The sequence below is a fragment of the Chiloscyllium punctatum genome, chromosome 20 (assembly GCF_047496795.1).
Source record: "Chiloscyllium punctatum isolate Juve2018m chromosome 20, sChiPun1.3, whole genome shotgun sequence".
In the NCBI taxonomy this organism is placed as follows: domain Eukaryota; kingdom Metazoa; phylum Chordata; class Chondrichthyes; order Orectolobiformes; family Hemiscylliidae; genus Chiloscyllium; species Chiloscyllium punctatum.
The window spans coordinates 55,578,486-55,595,887 of NC_092758.1; the positions used below are offsets into that span (position 1 = coordinate 55,578,486).

General features: G+C 40.5%; 1 protein-coding gene across 2 annotated transcripts in view; it reads left to right on the forward strand.

The window, feature by feature from the left end:
* Positions 1-17,402, forward strand: part of htr4 (5-hydroxytryptamine receptor 4) — a 205,705-nt gene that overhangs the window by 82,455 nt on the left and 105,848 nt on the right. For both annotated transcript variants that reach the window (XM_072590949.1, XM_072590948.1), the window contains exon 5: positions 1,409-1,971. In XM_072590949.1, coding sequence (XP_072447050.1) covers positions 1,409-1,971 — 563 coding nt within the window. The remainder of the gene's footprint in view (positions 1-1,408; positions 1,972-17,402) is intronic.

Here is a 17,402-nt window from a genome sequence, read left to right on the forward strand (position 1 = left end):
TCAGGAGCAATGTCACTCTGGTTATACAATGCTTTAAAAATTCAATGTGACACAACATATGTTTATTTTCTATTCTCCCATAACATTTTGAAGGAATTCTCTTCGTACTGCATATGGTTGCATTGATGCTGGGCATCCTCTAATCATTGACTCATATAATTATTTCTCACCTCTTAGTAATATGTTAGAAATGAAGCTTGGGCACAAATAGAAAGTGTTCCTTCACTTAAAAGGTTAGGTGTTCTTGTTCTTGCTCTGAATTGTTTTGAATCATTTGATTGCAATACAGATGAAAAGAAGAAAAGTCGCTGTGCCTATTAAAATTCTCTATATTCACTGTGCCCTTTGTTATGGATCGGACCAAGCACTCTGCAAATATATCAAAGAGATAGCTTAGACCCTAATTTGTTATCTTATTTAAAGGCAAGTGTAAGGTGCTGGGCTCAGGGTATAATTTGATTTGTCACACTTGAAGCAAAATACACTTTATTCTTATATCCAGTTAAAACACAAATAAAAGAAGAATTGGGATAACTTTAACTCTGTTGAAAATAGGATAATAGATTATTTAACTGCCAGACGGTAACTGTTCCAATACAGAAACATGCCATAAACACACCCTTGGCAAAAGCAAACTTAGTAAGACAGTTTGTCACACATATGATTCTGGCAGCAGAAAGAGATCTCCAGCTTTTTGCTGTAACGGAGATAAAGATGTTGCAGCTTCCACAACCAGCTTCAAAGCCCCAGCAACTGCTGAAAGGTAAACTTAAACCCTGGTTGTGTGGGGGCCTGACTCCACCCATCCATGCTACTTCTTTTGTTCCAACTTTTCAAAACAAAAACCCAAGGCCTAATAAGCTTTTATTCTATTGGCTTTGACCAGACTGCTCTTCACCTATAGCTCAAAACCTCTCTTCCAGAAAGAAAACAGGACAAAATGCACCCTTTAAGTCAGAGTATTGTCACACCTTACACTCTACAATAGCTTGATAAGAAGCTGAGAAAACCTGCTGCTTTTCTGTACACATTGATCAATTATTGTTTTTAAAATTGGGACAAAATTAAAATGTTACCAAGGGAATAACAATTCTATCTTAAAGAGTCAGTTTTCTTAATTCTTTTTACATTTTCAACAAAGCCATTCACTCGAATTCTGTGAAATTACATTTGTAAACTTTTCACAGTATGTTCTAATATTGCTGATTCTAGCACAATAATATCCATGTAGATCTGCTATTTCTTGAACAGTTTATCAAATGAGTGAAAGTTATGACATATTTATTTTTTAAATTGTTAAGTGAGAAATCAACATTTTCCCAAGGAAATGTATTTGTTTTGATATATTTGTTTATTGTTAAATGTATAATATAGCAGGACCTTCTTTTATCTTTCTCTCCCTTTACAGGTAGAAGAAAGAAAATCAAGTATTGACACAAACATAACAAAATGTATTTTCATGGTGAACAAACCCTTTGCCATAACATGTTCAGTTGTAGCATTTTACATACCTCTTCTCTTAATGGTTCTGGCATACCAAAGGATATATGTGACAGCCAGGGAGCATGCGCGACAAATTGAAATATTGAAACGTGCAGGAACCTCAACAGACTCTGGACAACAAGCTGACCATCAAGGCAACCACAGAATGAAAACTGAAACAAAAGCAGCTAAAACCTTGTGCATTATTATGGGATGTTTTTGTCTCTGCTGGGCTCCATTTTTCATCACAAATATTGTGGACCCATTTATAAACTATTCAGTGCCAGAACAACTATGGACAGCCTGCTTATGGCTTGGATACATTAATTCAGGGTTCAATCCATTTCTGTATGCTTATCTGAACAAGTCCTTCAGGCGTGCCTTCCTGAGAATTCTGTGCTGTGGTGATCGATACAGACGATCGTCTTTACTGGGGCAGACAATACCATGCTCCGCGACAACAATTAATGGATCAGCTCATGTATTAAGGTAAGTGTTCCATATTAAATTTGCTTTTAAATTAGTCCTAATGGAAGGGATCAAACAATTTGACTGTTAGCTGAAGGCCCAGATTTATGATCCTGGGAAATAGCCTTTTAGTTTGCACATCCGGTCGTATTTCATTACATAAAGTTCAATTTAGGGCATGACAAAACAAATTGTGTGAGCATTTATCCATATTATGAGTGGTGTCTGAGCAGGCAGTTGAGGGAAGAACATTAGGGAGTTTTTCCTCCTGTTAAGTGCGTGTATTCAAATTAAATATTAACAACAGAAATGCATTACCTGGCATATCTTCCATCATTTACACTTTGACAATACTGGGTAGCAGAAATATCATTCCTTTCTTGGCAATCAGGAGTCTTGAAGCAGTGGGGAGGAGAGGATTTAAAATTTAGAGTAACAAATTGATTGTACAAAAACAATTAAAACTGTAACTGCGCCGGAGACCCGGGTTCAATTCCCGCCTCAGGCGACTGACTGTGTGGAGTTTGCACGTTCTCCCCGTGTCTGCGTGGGTTTCCTCCGGGTGCTCCGGTTTCCTCCCACGGTCCAAAGATGTGCAGGTCAGGTGAATTGGCCATGCTAAATTGCCCGTAGTGTTAGGTAAGGGGTAGATGTAGATGTAGGGGTATGGGTGGGTATGTAGGGGTATGGGTGGGTTACGCTTCGGCGGGGCGGTGTGGACTTGTTGGGCCGAAGGGCCTGTTTCCACACTGTAAGTAATCTAATCTAATCTAATCTAATCTAATTAGCAACTGAAAAAAGACTCACAAACCTTAGAGTAGATTTTTCTCAGCTTTTGGGCAATGGCAGCAAATGTGGGAAAATGTCACAAAATTGAAAAAAAAGTATGCCTTGAACTCAAGGGATTGAAGCTTGAAATTCCTCCCCTCCTATCTCAAGAGACTAAATGCAGACAATCCCTGACTTGAAACTTGGAGTGGTCACTTGACCGATGGAGATAGTCACTTGCCTTTGTGGGCCTCTATTTCAACGTCCCTTCATCCATGTGTCCTTGATAGCTCCACCAACAGCATCCTCCTCTACCCTTCAGCTACCGAAGTCAGCATCAGCAAACTGCCAGCTTTATCATATTCCCATGGCTGACCTCAGACCAATTCAGAATCCACTTCCCTTTTCCACTTCAGTCTGGATCTCCGATATACCTTTTGGCTTGTTTGCTTCTGTCAGGTCGCGTTGTGCACTAGGACAAACAACCAGCTTATGCATCTACAGAAGATGGATCTTTTGGCCCTTAGTTCCATTTCATATTGCTCACTCACTTTTCACCCAATTAGAGGGTGCGGACCTCTCTGGGCTGCATATAAGCAAAATACTGTGGATGCTGTTGATGTGAAACAATCAGAGAAAATGCTGGAAAAACTCAGCAGGTCTGGTAAAATGTATGGAGAGATAAACAGAGTCAGTATTTTGAGTCTGGTATGACTTCTTCTTGGAAGATGGAATATAACAGAAAATGTGAGGCTATGCACTTTGACAGGAAGAAGAGAGGAACTAGGTATTAATTAAATAGAGAGATACTTCAAAAAAACTGTCCATAAATCACAAAAATCTAACATCCAAGCTTGGTAGATAATAGGGAAGGCAAATGGAATGTTGGATTTTATGTAAAAGGGACTGGAGAATAAAATAAAACAATGTATAACACTCCTGAGGTCATACCTGAAATACTGTGAACAGTGTTGGTCCACTTACCTAAGGAAACATACATTGGCATTGGTTGCAGTCCAAAAAAGGTTCATTATGTTGATCCCAGGTATGGAGGGATTGTCGCGTGAGTTGGACAGGCGTCTATTCATTGGAGTTTAGAAGAATGAGAGACAGCCTTATTGAAGGTAAAGAACTTTAGGGGACTTAATAGGATAGATGTGGAAAGGTTGTTTCACTTGATGAAGAGTCTAGCATCAGAGGTCATAATCTAAGAGTAATGGGTGACCCATTCAATAGAGATGAGGAGGAATTTCTTCTTTCAGAGGATAATGAACCTGCGGAATTCTTCACCTCAGAGGGGTCTCGAGACTTGATCATGTAATAGATTCAAAGCTGATAGGAAAGAGATTTTTAGCATTAGAATTAGTTCTATTGTCACATGTAATAAATGAGTACAGTGAAAAGTTTATAGGTTGCCACTTACAGTGCCATCCTAGGTACAAAGGTACCTAGGAACAGCTTCTTCAGTTACAGTTTTAATCAGAAGGGAATGAATCAACAGATATGGGGAAAAGCCAGGAAAGTGGAATTGAGGATGATCAGATTAACTATGATCTCATTGAATGAAATAGCAGACTCGATAGGCTGAATGGCCCACTTCAATCCTTTATCTTAAGGCCTTATGGTCTTATGACACCTGATAAGCATATGTAGGAGTCCTGTTGCCTTTCTTAAGTAGTAAGATCCTGAAAAAAAACCTCTAAATTTATATTGGATCAAAGGATCAGATTTAGTTCAGGAGTCTTTGGTTTTTTCCAATTTCTACTTTGATCATTTAGTGAGGAACTAGCGTTTGAAATGTCATGGTGGAATAAGTGGTGAGCTGAAATGTCTTAACTTGCATTCCTAAGGCTGATAGGTCTTTGTATTTCATGGTGTATTTGTATATTATAGACTGAATCTCAACAGAAATTGGCTAAATGTCAATTTTATGGAGTTTCATGGAGGGTTTCTCTCTACTCGGAGTGTTTTCTGATGTGATTGTCATAAGCTTAAGAACCATGTCCCTGTGTGGTGCCCCTGTTGTCTAATGCTAGCCTGATTCTCCCAATTCACCACAGGCAGAAGTATTTCCCACAGTTGGGATATCCCAGGATCCCTGGCAATGTTGCCATCTTTAAAAAGCTGTTGTGAACTTGGTAAAAGTACTGTCAGTCCTACATGGTTTGTGACATTTGTCCAAATGTAGTGCATCAGAGGAAAGTGGTACCCTAGTCTGCAGACAGCGACATGGATGTCCTGATTTGACAGGATGATGCAGTGGAGGTCCATCAGCTCCACCCTGTCCTCTCTACCCCCATCCTTCTCCTCGCAAGAACCACCAGAGGAGTCCAAGTCACCAGAACCTGCCAGCCTAGTCCCAGGTTGCAACCCAGGTCAGAGCTGTGTTAGCCATCTCAAACAACACCAGTCAGTGGGGGAAAGCAATGATTTTCTTTGTTCTGACACAGTAAGTGCTATCAACATCTGTCTGCTTCCTCACACTCACTCTGTCTCTGCTACTGCATCCACTTCCTACAAAGATTCATGTACTACCACTCTCACAGTTGCATGTAACATGCTTCACTTGCTACCACCCACCTCAAACCCCCACACTATGAACTCTTCCTGTCCTCCACACTGCCTACTCACTTTCTCAGGGAAACCTCACCACCTATCCTTCACCTGGACCAACATTAATAGCTATGCCATCTCCTTTCATCTTACTTAATTTCTCCCTTTTTCTCATTTCAGGGGAAAACACCCCACAATAAGGCAGAAAGAACCAAGACAGGTGGTGGGGTGACCAACATTTGGCTTCTTACCCCTTACAAGGACAGAAAGCTGTCATTGACCACCTTGATTGGTCAACTGTCCTTGCACAAGCATCTGCATTGATATCAGAGGTTGCCCTTAACTTACTGAGCCATGACCCCTGACTGAACTTGACATGACTAAGGACCACACCCCTTCAACGCTGAGTCACGTCCATTATGTTTGCCATGTATGCCCACCTTTTGACTACTGACAATCATGACAAGATTCTTGGCCTTATATCTGTACTAAAATGCAAGGCAAGACTGAAGTAATGTGAGCCTTTTACCTCTGCCTAAGGAACCAATGCACAAAAGGGCAAGGCAAAGCAGAGATGCTGTGAGCATTCAAATAGGCTCAAGGTGAGTGAGCTCCAAGAGAGTGAACTAGCAACCCTGAAATGTAACCTGATCCAATCCATAATCTTGGAGTCTATCCCTTGTGTACAGTGTCCTTGAAGCAGCATTGCAATGTTAAGTGCCAGTGCATTATTGCACTAAAGTGTTGATATTTGCTATACATGGATCGGACACTTGCCATGAGGGTGTGGTGAAGTTGGTACATGTTGGACACCAATATCCATGGACATCGGGTGTTTGCAGTCACTGCCCATTAAGAGCAGATGATATTGGCATCAGACGCTGGTACGGACTGTCCAGGATGGAGCTCCAGAGGAGCAAGTGGTGAGCTGGAGCTGCCAGGTACCTGCTGTCAGGAATTCTCAGCATCTATTTTCTATTTGGCAGGTGGTTAAATCAGAGACTGTATATTAATGAGGTGAGATTAAGTAATAATTAGGAATAATAATTAGCAATAATCCCTGCCCCTCACTCGCTAGAATCTAGTCTTGACATCTAGAACTTGGTTGGAATGAGTGAATTTTCAGTCTTCATATTGAGAAGGACCTTGCTTGATGTCTCATCTAATTTTCCAAAATGTCTCGCTATAGCCCATGTCACACAGGTCCTGGAAAATTTCTATGCTCTGGTGTATGTGGTTATCTTTACAATTCAACATCATCTTATTGAGAGCAGTTAAGGATAAGCAATAAATGTTACTCTTGCCAAGGATGCCTACATATTATGAACAATTAAGTTTTAACATCATAACTTCCTATCAGCTACTAGCCAGGTATTAACCAGAGAAAAAAAGTGCCTGGAAAGCCCTGCATTCTTATTGGGTATACAAATGTCCTGGATTGATGGATCTGGTTAACGTGGAACTACCACTGAGAATTACTCAAATTGTATCAGGGCCAATAGAAAGCTCAATATATACATACATCTAATACTCTGTAAACATTACTTCAGAAGATTATTATTCTGCAGTTAGCGAGTTTTAAAAACATTCTGGGCTGCTTTCTATCAATTTCAAATAAAGGGTACTTCTTTTAATAATTGAAAATTATTTTTGCAAAATAGATGTGCAAATAGATTAACAAGGCAAAGTGCTTTTCTGCCGATTCAGTGAGTTTGTTCATTTTAATGTCTGTTAATAAAAATATATTTTCAGTGCTATTGAGGTCTCAGTGGACAGCCACATTCAAGAGAATGAAGATTGGGCTGAGCATGCTGTGGCAAAAATTCACCAACCCGTGTTGTTTTTTTGAATGCTAATTTACTCATTCATTAATTTGAAAATATGTGAATTTGTATGCCATTATTGATATTTAATTGGTGTTATACTTTAATTGCATGCAATGTGACATTTGAGTTAAGAGTGATAATTAAGATGAATGGTGTTGTGATAACTGAAATAATCATGAGAAGTTAATAGAAAATGTAACCTCATGTATTCTTAAAGATGGAAAGACCATTTTAGTTTTTTTTCAGAGATAAACAGTCATAATCATGATGAGTCAATAAACTAATTGCCTATCATTTCGAAAGAGTGGTAACGATAGACCAGACATACCAAACATCAATCATTCTGAGTGGCAGTCATGAATTGGCTTCTTCCTCCCTATTGCAGTCATTTTACGCTAAACCAGAACTGTATTAATATAGGGACCTGACCTGAACTCTGATTTTATCTTATCACCATGCAGAGATGTATGTAACTTGACCTACCTAGCTGGATCTTTTATCAGGAAATGTACAATCCCTGCAGAACAGTCGAGAACAACATGACAGATGGTCAACAAGGCACCATTATTTGGAACAGAGAATTATAATTCAGAAGGCACAAGGCTCTTCTAAATTTGTCATCAATGCCCTTGAATTGTTAACGCTTAGTTTTTATAGAAAACGCTTGATCCAAACCAACTGCCAGCACAGATTTCAGAATCCACAGGTACTAATATTTTTATAATTTTATTTTGATAATATATTCATTTTTTAAAATTTCAAATTATGTGATAGATCCACAGTATATATTAACTGAATTGAAAAAAAGTTAGACATTCCTTGGATAAAAATTTCACATTTTGTTTTATTGAAGGGCCTGTTGCCAAATAACATGCTCAACACTGCTGAGTTTCTTAACTGCTACACTGTCAATATTTTCTGTTCTGATTTACACAATTGCCTATAAGATATTATACATTTTGATAGCACTGTGCTTGCCAAGGAGATATTTAATACACCTTCAGCCAATTCCAGTCGATTATACGAAAAGCTGAAAGTCCAAGCCTGAAGAACAGACTTTCCTGATTTGTTTTTTGCCTCGGGAAATCTCTTTATCCAGGTGCAGAGGACATTGTCATGCTTGCTGCCTCTGATTTCTGGGCCTCCTGGGCTCTGGAAGTGGGTTGCACGGAGAGGTTGGCAAAGCCAAACTTGGAGCTGGTAGGCACAGGCTTGAATGTTGTGGCAGGGTCTTGAGAAACTTACTGTAGCCTGATAAATTAAAAAGGATCACTCCACGACCCTGATGAGATTTGGAAAGGTATGAAGGCAAATGTATTTTTAAAAATCAGACTTGTGTTTCTGTTGCTTCTTGGATTTGTTCCCAGTTGCTTCTCTGCTCCTCTGACTGGCAAGTAGTAGGGCCCACTTATTGTACCAACATTTGAGGTTTCACTAACTAGGGACCAGAAAATTGGTGAAAGATATGGTGACCATCATTCAGTCTAAGGGAGAATCTTTAAAATAGAAAGCAAAGGGCACAAGAGATTTGTCTTAATGTCTTTCACCCTTTCCCCCTTGTTTGACAAGGAAGAAAATAAGTGAGTAAAGTACAAATCAACGATATTACCAAAACTAGGATGTTGCCAGGACAAGCACAGTAAGATTCTGATCGATTTAATGTAACTGTGGACATGGAATCATCCAAATAATTCTCACAATTTCATCTTAACATTGAATTTAAAAATGCCTGTGAATCCCCGCTATCCAATGGCACTACGTTAATGAAAGCATTATAACTTTGAAAGACTTGCTTTGGGGCTTTTACAGGTCAATTCAGAAACTGCTTCTCAAAAACATCACAAGCTATTTGCTTTGAATTACTCTGGAGAGGCACTATAATAGTCTGATCAGTTCCACTGAGTTTCCCCCGGCAAGTACCCCAGTTGTGCAGTCTTGACATGATCGTCAGCCTGCTTCATACAGATTTATTTATTTCTGGAAAATGAAATGTGGTCAGGGGTTCAGCTAGTAACCAAGCAGCTATTTCTGCTTATATCTGTTCCTAAAAGACCTCTTGAGGAAATTCAGCAATGTCATGTCTAGTGTGCAAGTCAACATCACACCTCCTTTGTCACATTTCAGTAAGGTGGGTAAACAAAAATCTTTTGCAGTTAATTGGCTCAAATCGTATATTCTTAAACTGGCAATAATTCGATACTGAACAGGTACAGAAACCACAAACCAAAGGTGTGGGAAGTACTTAGATAAAATTACAATATTTTCAGGAAACTATTGTTACTGTTAAAATTAAGTTTTCTGTGTTTAAAATACATGTAGTTTCACAATGGTTTGCATCTTTGAGAGCCTTTAGGCTTGAGCTTGTAGGCATGAGAGAGCCAATATTGACAGCTGAAGAAAATCAGAACATGCAATAGTCAGCTAGCAACACAACCTACAACTGCCAGCATTCTACATTCTGCAAGCACAGCTGGGAAGATTCTCTTCATGAGTCAATGTGATTCTCTGCGAGTGATATGCTTAGAAGCTGGAAATGCAGCTACAACGGAATAGAGTCTTTGCTTGAATAAACGATTTTAAACAATAATGTAAAAGAGGAACATGGGCATCTTATTTTGAGGGAGGTTTGCACAGAAAATCTCCTACTTTTTGTTATTGGAATGAGAGGAGCAAGAGTGTATCTTTTTATCTTTATCTAAAAGCGAGACAAAGAAATGGAGACGAACACATCTACACAAAAGGGAGAAAGAAATGAAACAATTCTGAGAAAACAGATTCTTGCATTTGCTCACACCTCTTATAGAATACATACATGGGGGGAAGAGACAGATGAAAAGCAGTGGCACGGGCTTTCTCATTCTTGAACTCGAACAATGCAACTTGTGATCAACTGTAATTAGGGCATATGACTTGGTGCAGGGAAAATTGCCAAGGAGCTACAGGAAAATGGTTGAAATTTGAAAGAATTGTAGGAGATCCTTTTCTCACAAACTAGTCATTTTCTTCTCTCATCGGGACTTCAAACTGATTAGCCATACATTTAAAATGCTTTTTGACAATTAAGGACAGTTACAGCCAGTTATGATAAAAGCAGTCAGCACAAAATCAACGGGCACCATTTAAAGCGCGGATTAAATTGCTGGTTATTGAAACATGCATCAGTAATACAATCAGTCAGGAGAAATGAATACTTCTTTTGCCTCAGTGTCATTTAAGACAAGAGGAACATTGGCAGATTAAAATCTACAACAGATTCTGTAGTGATTGGAACAAGGTCAGTCAGATAGACATCTCAGAATATGATGGGGTGGCATGGTGGCTCAGTGGTTAGCACTGCTGCCTCATAGCGCCAGCCACATGGGTTTGATTCCAGCCTCAGGCAACTGTTTGCATGGAGAAAACACATCGTCCCTCTGAACAGTTTCCTCCCACAGTCCAAAGATTTAGGTGGGCTGACCATGCAAAATTGCCTATCGTGTTCAGGAATGTGCAGACTAAATGGGTTAGCTGTGGGAATTGCAGGGTTACAGGGATAAGATAGGGGCATGGTTCTGGGTGGGTTGCTCTGCAAAGGGGGTGATGTGGACTCCATGGGCTGAATAGCCTGCTTCCACACTGTAGGGAGTCAATGACTTCCCTGATTTGGACTGTTAACCTGGCCCAAACAGGGAGTCTTAGGTGACAGAAATCAACAGACATGTCAGGGATTCTGTTCACTCCAGGAAGCTGGTTCTGAGCTACCTGGGTCAGTGTCATGTCCAATGCACCTGTAAATAAAGATTGACTTGGTGACAGGATACCAGCCATTGTAGAGTTATTTCAGTGGCACTGTCAGTGGGATTAATGATGTGATCATGCAAAAATGTCTACTAGCTGAAGCGCAGCTGAACTTCAAACACACTAGAACTGGCTTTATCAGTAGAAAATGCAGCAAGTAGACCTTATGAGTTACAGGGTACTCCGACAGAAGTGGATACCCTCACCAGATCAGTTGAGCTTGGGCAATAGCACTTGAGTGAAGGCGTAGCCTCAGTCAAGACATATCTGAACAGAAGGACTCTAGGTCAGCCCACAGCTAAACCCCAAAACAAAGCCAAGCTTCGACTAAACGATTAAACTTTACACGAGGATTCCAGTCAGCAGACCATTGTAGTTGCTGCCAGTATGAAGACTCAAGACAGCAAAACTGTCCCAATGGGCCTGAATTGAGTAAGAGAACTCACAGGCCAGTATCCAGGACAGTGCACACCCTGGGAAGTTTGCCCACAGCTGGTTTGGAAGTTAAATTGCTTAGCAACATCCAAATCAGAACCAATCAAGATAAACCACTGTTTAAATCATCAGCCAGTTCTAATAGAGGCTGATACTGGTGCGGCTGTATCACTGATTGTGGTGTTCACATGCAATGCCTCCCCATATAATATCATAGTAGTGTTGACACCGATGGCCCAGTGGAGAGGAGCACCCAATAGTCTATGCTTTTCAGATTTTGTCTGATACCGGACAAAGATATGCCCAGATGGAAAAGGAATGTTTGGCGGTCATCATTGGTGTAAGAAAGTTCCATCAATACCTTTATGGACGTAAATTTGTAATAGTAACAGACCTCAAACCCGTGCTAGGGCTACTTAAAGAGAACAGGGCTGTGCCACCCATAGCTTCAGGTTGAAATCAGTGGTGGCCTATTATTCTGTGTGCATACAATTACAAGTTGGAATATCATCCAGGAGGCCACGGGCCTTGAGCTGCCTTCCACTGGCAGATACACCACCGGTGATGGCATCGCTAGAAGAATCCGCTCTGATTTTAAACTTTAGACCATACGACATAGGAGTGGAAGTAAGGCCATTCAGCCCATCGAGTCCACTCTGCCATTTAATTATGACTGACGGGGCATTTCAACTCCACTTACCCACACTTTCCCCGTAGCCCTTAATTTTTTGTGGGATTAAGAGTTTATCAATCTCTGCTTTGAAGGCATTTAACATCCCAGCCTCCACTGTGCTCCATGGCAATTAGGACTTTCAGGCCACCTTCTGGTCAACACTGACAAAATCACGCCATGGACACAAAAAGATCCTGCCCTGTAAACACTAAAACAGCTGGTGTGATGGGGGTGACAGAAGGGTCATCACAGTCAGTATTAAAATCTTATTGGACCTGGAGAGACCAAATCACCATACAGGATGGCACATTATCATTAGCAAGAGTGATTGTTCTGAGCAAAAATCACTGCTAGATACTGGCTGAACTGCACCAGGGTGCTTCAGGGGTCTCCAAAATGAAGATGTTGGTGAGAAGTTATGTGTCCTGGGCAGGTTTGGTAAATATAGCCGCATTGGTGGGACAGCCTCCAGCATGCCAACAAGGACAAAAATTACTATTATCTACTCCCCCACATTCACAGGAATGATGGTTATGTGTTGACTATTGTGGCCCTTTCATGAGCTGTATGTTTTAGTCATTATGGGTGCCCATTCAAAATAGTTGTACGTACATAGAGTTTATTTGTCAAACACAGGGATGATAACTAAAAAGCTGAGAACATCTTTTGCAATGTACAGACTCCTAGAGGTGTTGGTCACAATCAATGGGCCATGATTTACCAGTGGGAAATTTGAGTATTTCCTAAAGTCTAATGTCATTTGTCATGTAAGGACAGCTCCATACCATCCATTGACCAATGGTCTGGCAAAAAGAGCAGTCCAAACTTTGAAGGCAGGTTTAAAAAAATAGCTTACAGCTTTACTCGATACCAAACTGTCCTGGTTCCTTTTTGATTATAGGGCTACATCTCACACAACTACCAAGATAGCTCCAGCAAGAAGACTCCACACCAGGTTAAACCTGATCTTTTCAGATCTAGCGGGGAAGATGAAACAGCATCAGGATCACTAATGTTGAACACAGGACTCCATTAAGCAAGAGAGACAGTTTACTTCAGGGGATGAAGTTTGTTGTGGGAATCATTAGAATGGCCCTGCATGGATAAGAGGCATGTTTGATGTGAGGTCAGGTCCTGTGATGTACAAAGTTCAGGGAGGAGAGATGGTCCTGAGCAGGTACATAGACCACAGAAAAGCTGCAACCTCACAAACAGGCAGGAGCATTACATACCCGGCCCCTCAGAACATCCAGCATGGCTGCCTGAACCCATGGGTTCTCCACCTCCACCTAGCATCACAGAAACCTCTGAAGACAAGATGGACACGGCCAATGTTGCAGCTTCAACGCCGTTTCTGCTTGAAGAAAGAGATTAATTTGTTCTGAGATGCTAAGGGCATAAGAGATGGGCTGCATTCTGTAATATGCCACAAGTATCCAAGGTAGTGTCAGAGGAACCAGACCTGCTGCGAAAGTTACCTAGGAGAAGTTAGAGGAGAAAGAATGGGCTCACATCCCAGGACTTAGATGGGGATGGATGCAGTGATTGGAAAAAGGTCAGCCAGGTGGATCTCATAGAAAGTGAGTTCCCTGACTGGGGCTGTTAACCTGGTCCAATCAGGGAGTCCTGGCTAACAGATATAAACAGGAGTGTCAGGGGATCTGATCATCTTGGAACCAGCTCTGAACTGGGTCAGTGTCAGGTATTGTGCTTATGTAAATAAAGGGTGACTTGATGAAGGGATATCGGACTTCATGGCATTATTTCAGATGCTTTCCTGTAAGTAGAGGAAACAATGAGGAAAATGGAATGTAGGATATAATATCACTTTGATTACAAATCTTTGATTAGGAAATTGGTTTGTTCAGTTGGCTAGGTGGCTGGTGAGTGACGTCAACATTATGTTTTCTGTTCTGTCCCAGCTGAAGTTACTTGGAAGGACTCCCCTTCTCATCCGCACCAGAGACCTGATCACCTGCCGGTTAAACCACCATCATTCATCTCTTTATAATGAGAGAATGACCCCATGGTCTAATGGGACTACGGCAACTTAACCTCTACCATTTACTGTACAATTAACTTCCTTTCTCAGACAGGAAAAAGGTCAGCCAGGTGGATCTCATAGAAAGTGAGATCCCTGATTGGGCTGTTAACCTGGGCAAATCAGGGCCCTCTGGCTGACAGATATAAACAGGTGATTCAGAGAGTCTCCTCACTCTAGGGATTGGCACTGAGCTAGCTGGTCAGACTCCATGTACAGTGCACATGTAAAAAAAGGGTGACAGGGTGACAGAATACCAACCTCTGTGCAGTTAATATTCATTCTTCAAGCATCATGGCTCAATGATAGGATTCTCACCTCTGAGTCAGATGGTCAGGTTTAAGTTAAACTCTAGAGTTGAATAAAAAATCTAGACCCACCTCTAGTGCAGTAGTGAGGTGGTGCTGTCAGAATTGCCGCTTTTGGGTGTGAAGTTTAATTTATTCCCTCCATTGTGCATATGTAAACAATCCCATGGCACTATCCCAAAGAAGAGCTAGGGAACTCCTAGTACCTGAGTCAATATTTATCCCTCAAATAATATCATCATGATTGGTCACCTGAATATTATCTTTGTGTAAACTGTTTGTTCTAATTACAACTTTACCTAAGTAGTCAGGGTGGCATGGTGGTTCAGTGGTTAGCACTGCTGCCTCACAGCGCCAGGGACCTGGGTTCAATTCCTGCCTTGGGTAACTGTCTGTGTGGAGTTTGCACATACTCCCTGTGTCTGCATGAGTTTCCTCCAGGTGCTCCGGTTTCCTCCCACAGTCCAAAAATGTGCAGGTTAGATGAATTGGCCTGCTAAAGTTGCCTATAGTATGAGGTGTATTTTTTAGGGGTAAATGTAGGGGAATGGGTCTGGGTGGGTTGCTCTTCAGAGTGTCGGTGTAGACTTGTTGGGCTGAAGGGCCTGTTTCCACACTGTAGGGATTCTAAGAAGAGACACTGTTAAAGAGCAGTATTTTGGGGCTTCCAGGATTTTATGAGAGGTACTGTCTTTCATTTTTCTAGCGTGTCAGTGCCAATTTCATTTTAAATTTCAAATGTAAGTTCAGTTGCACAAATAAATTTCAGATCCTTTATCAACTCCATGTTTTGCTACTATGAGGTATTTGTTCCCTGACATCATTGATGATCTTCTCTAATGTTGGAGTGGAAAGAGATGGAGCAGAGTTTTCACCGTTTTCAGCCACATAGGCAACAGTGAGAATGTTGGGAAAATACAACAAAAATGGGAAAAAAAGATCAGCAATGTCAAAAAAGAATTTCCAATTTTCCCCTTGCTGTTTATATAGTAAGTTCTGAATATCACGAATGAGCAGTGACTACCTTATTTCTACTCATTTGTCTCACATTATTATCCAAACTTTCCTGATTTCAATGCAGCTTCCAATTCTCCTCGCCTTCCATGAGAAACTAGACTGCACCAATTTCCAACATGAACGTCAGACCAGGTACATGCAACAGCAGCATGCCATTTGCTATTCCAGGCCTTCAACCTTCTCCTCAGCAAGAAAAGCACTGAACTTTCTTCCATCCTACTGTCCACTAGCACCTCCACAATCCCTGTCAGTGAATCAATGTGATTGCTTATCTTTCTGTGTCATCTTCTTCAGGATAATTGTGCAGGATCACAGTGTGAAGGTTAGTTTCTCATTTTCATTGTCTAAGATGCTGTGGTGCTGGAGGTTAAGCATGGTGCCAGTGGTGTGAATGTCACAAAGTCCTGACAGCGGTGAGGATTTCCACCTCTCCTCCTTCATGGTTCCATGAAGCAGGTAATGGAGAGGCCGGTCACAAAATGAATAAGCTGAAGAGCAAAATATTGTATGAGAGAAACCAACATGGGCCATGGCAGACCTGTTCCATGAATCTGACTCAAAGAAACACTTTTCCAAAGAATGGGAATATTCAACCCTGAATGTTTTTCTTTTCTGTGCTCCATTTGATAGTTAGGAGTCCTTAGATCATGTGACAAAATGACAGTTTGGGCAGTTCTAATGCTTACCCCACATTTAGAATAACTAAGTATCACAATTTAGAGAGGGCTTCTGATTTCCACTTACCTGAGCAGTGTTATTCTCTTCCTCTAACTTGCGCCTCTCTGTGGCACAGAGTTTTTACTCTTCCTTCTTTCTGACTCAGCCTCTTTGACACCAATCTCTTGATCTCTTTTCCATCCCTTAGCTTAAAACATTTTCTGAAGTTTATTGCAAACAAAATTGACAAGTATATACAACTGTATTGGTTCCTCTTTCACACACATTATCATATTTTTATTTTGACATTTTATTTTTCCAAAATTATTTAAAGATAAGCTATTGAGTTCAAAGTGCTGATTAATCTGATGTGCTATCCACATACCATACGGTATTACAACATTAAACAAAAATATCAAGTCCAAACCAAGCATGTTTTTTGAGTAAACACTTTGAGTGTAGTCATTAAAATACTCATGGGCATTCAATTAATTCAGTATAATTTTCATCTTCTGAAAGATAAAATTTAAAATATTGAACTTTCTTTAAATCCTTATGTTTTAATTAGACAGTAGCTGGATTGTGCAATCACTGGGCAATATGTTCACTATAAAGTTAAAAATTATGTGTGTCATAAAGCATGACATCATTAGTAATGAACAAACCAATAACCTGGCACCAACTTTTAAACATCCACATGGCGCCAACTTCACTGGCAAGGCCAGCATTTCTGTCCTCTTCTTAACTACCCTTGAGAACTGATGGTGAGCTAACTCCTTTAAGTCCATTTTCAGTATGATGTCATTGCTTGTTGTGACCAGACCCTGGGTAACATTCCCCAATTCATTGCGGTTCCAGTGTCGGTACCCAAAACCATCAAGCTCCCAAGGAGGGGAACCCAAGATATTTCCCCTTCTTTATTCATCTACCTCCTCAGTTGGTTGCAAGAATATTGATTTAAATGATCCTTTCTCTTGTGGATAACATTCTCTCGGACCAAATGAAACTGTTTGAAAAAGTGGCTAAGCTTGTTGAATTTAAAAAGTGCTCACATTAATTACACAAAATCAGTAATACTCGTGCTATACTCACATGTAAAATGAGGTTAAAAATCACACAACACCAGGTTATAGTCCAACAGGTTTAATTGGAAGCACTTACTTTTGGAGTGCTGTTCCTTCATCATATGGTTGCAGTGTCCCAAGGGTTGTTAATAGTCAGTTACTTGATCTTTAATTTTGCATTTTGGTTAAGATTCCATCATTCTAATTACTTTCAACTGATTGAATTCCAGCATTTAGGGTAAGCAAGAGAGTCCTTTTATGGACATGTATCATTGTGTCTTGCTTCAAGCTCGTTGACTTTTAGCTCTGAGTGAGAATCAACAACTGACAATG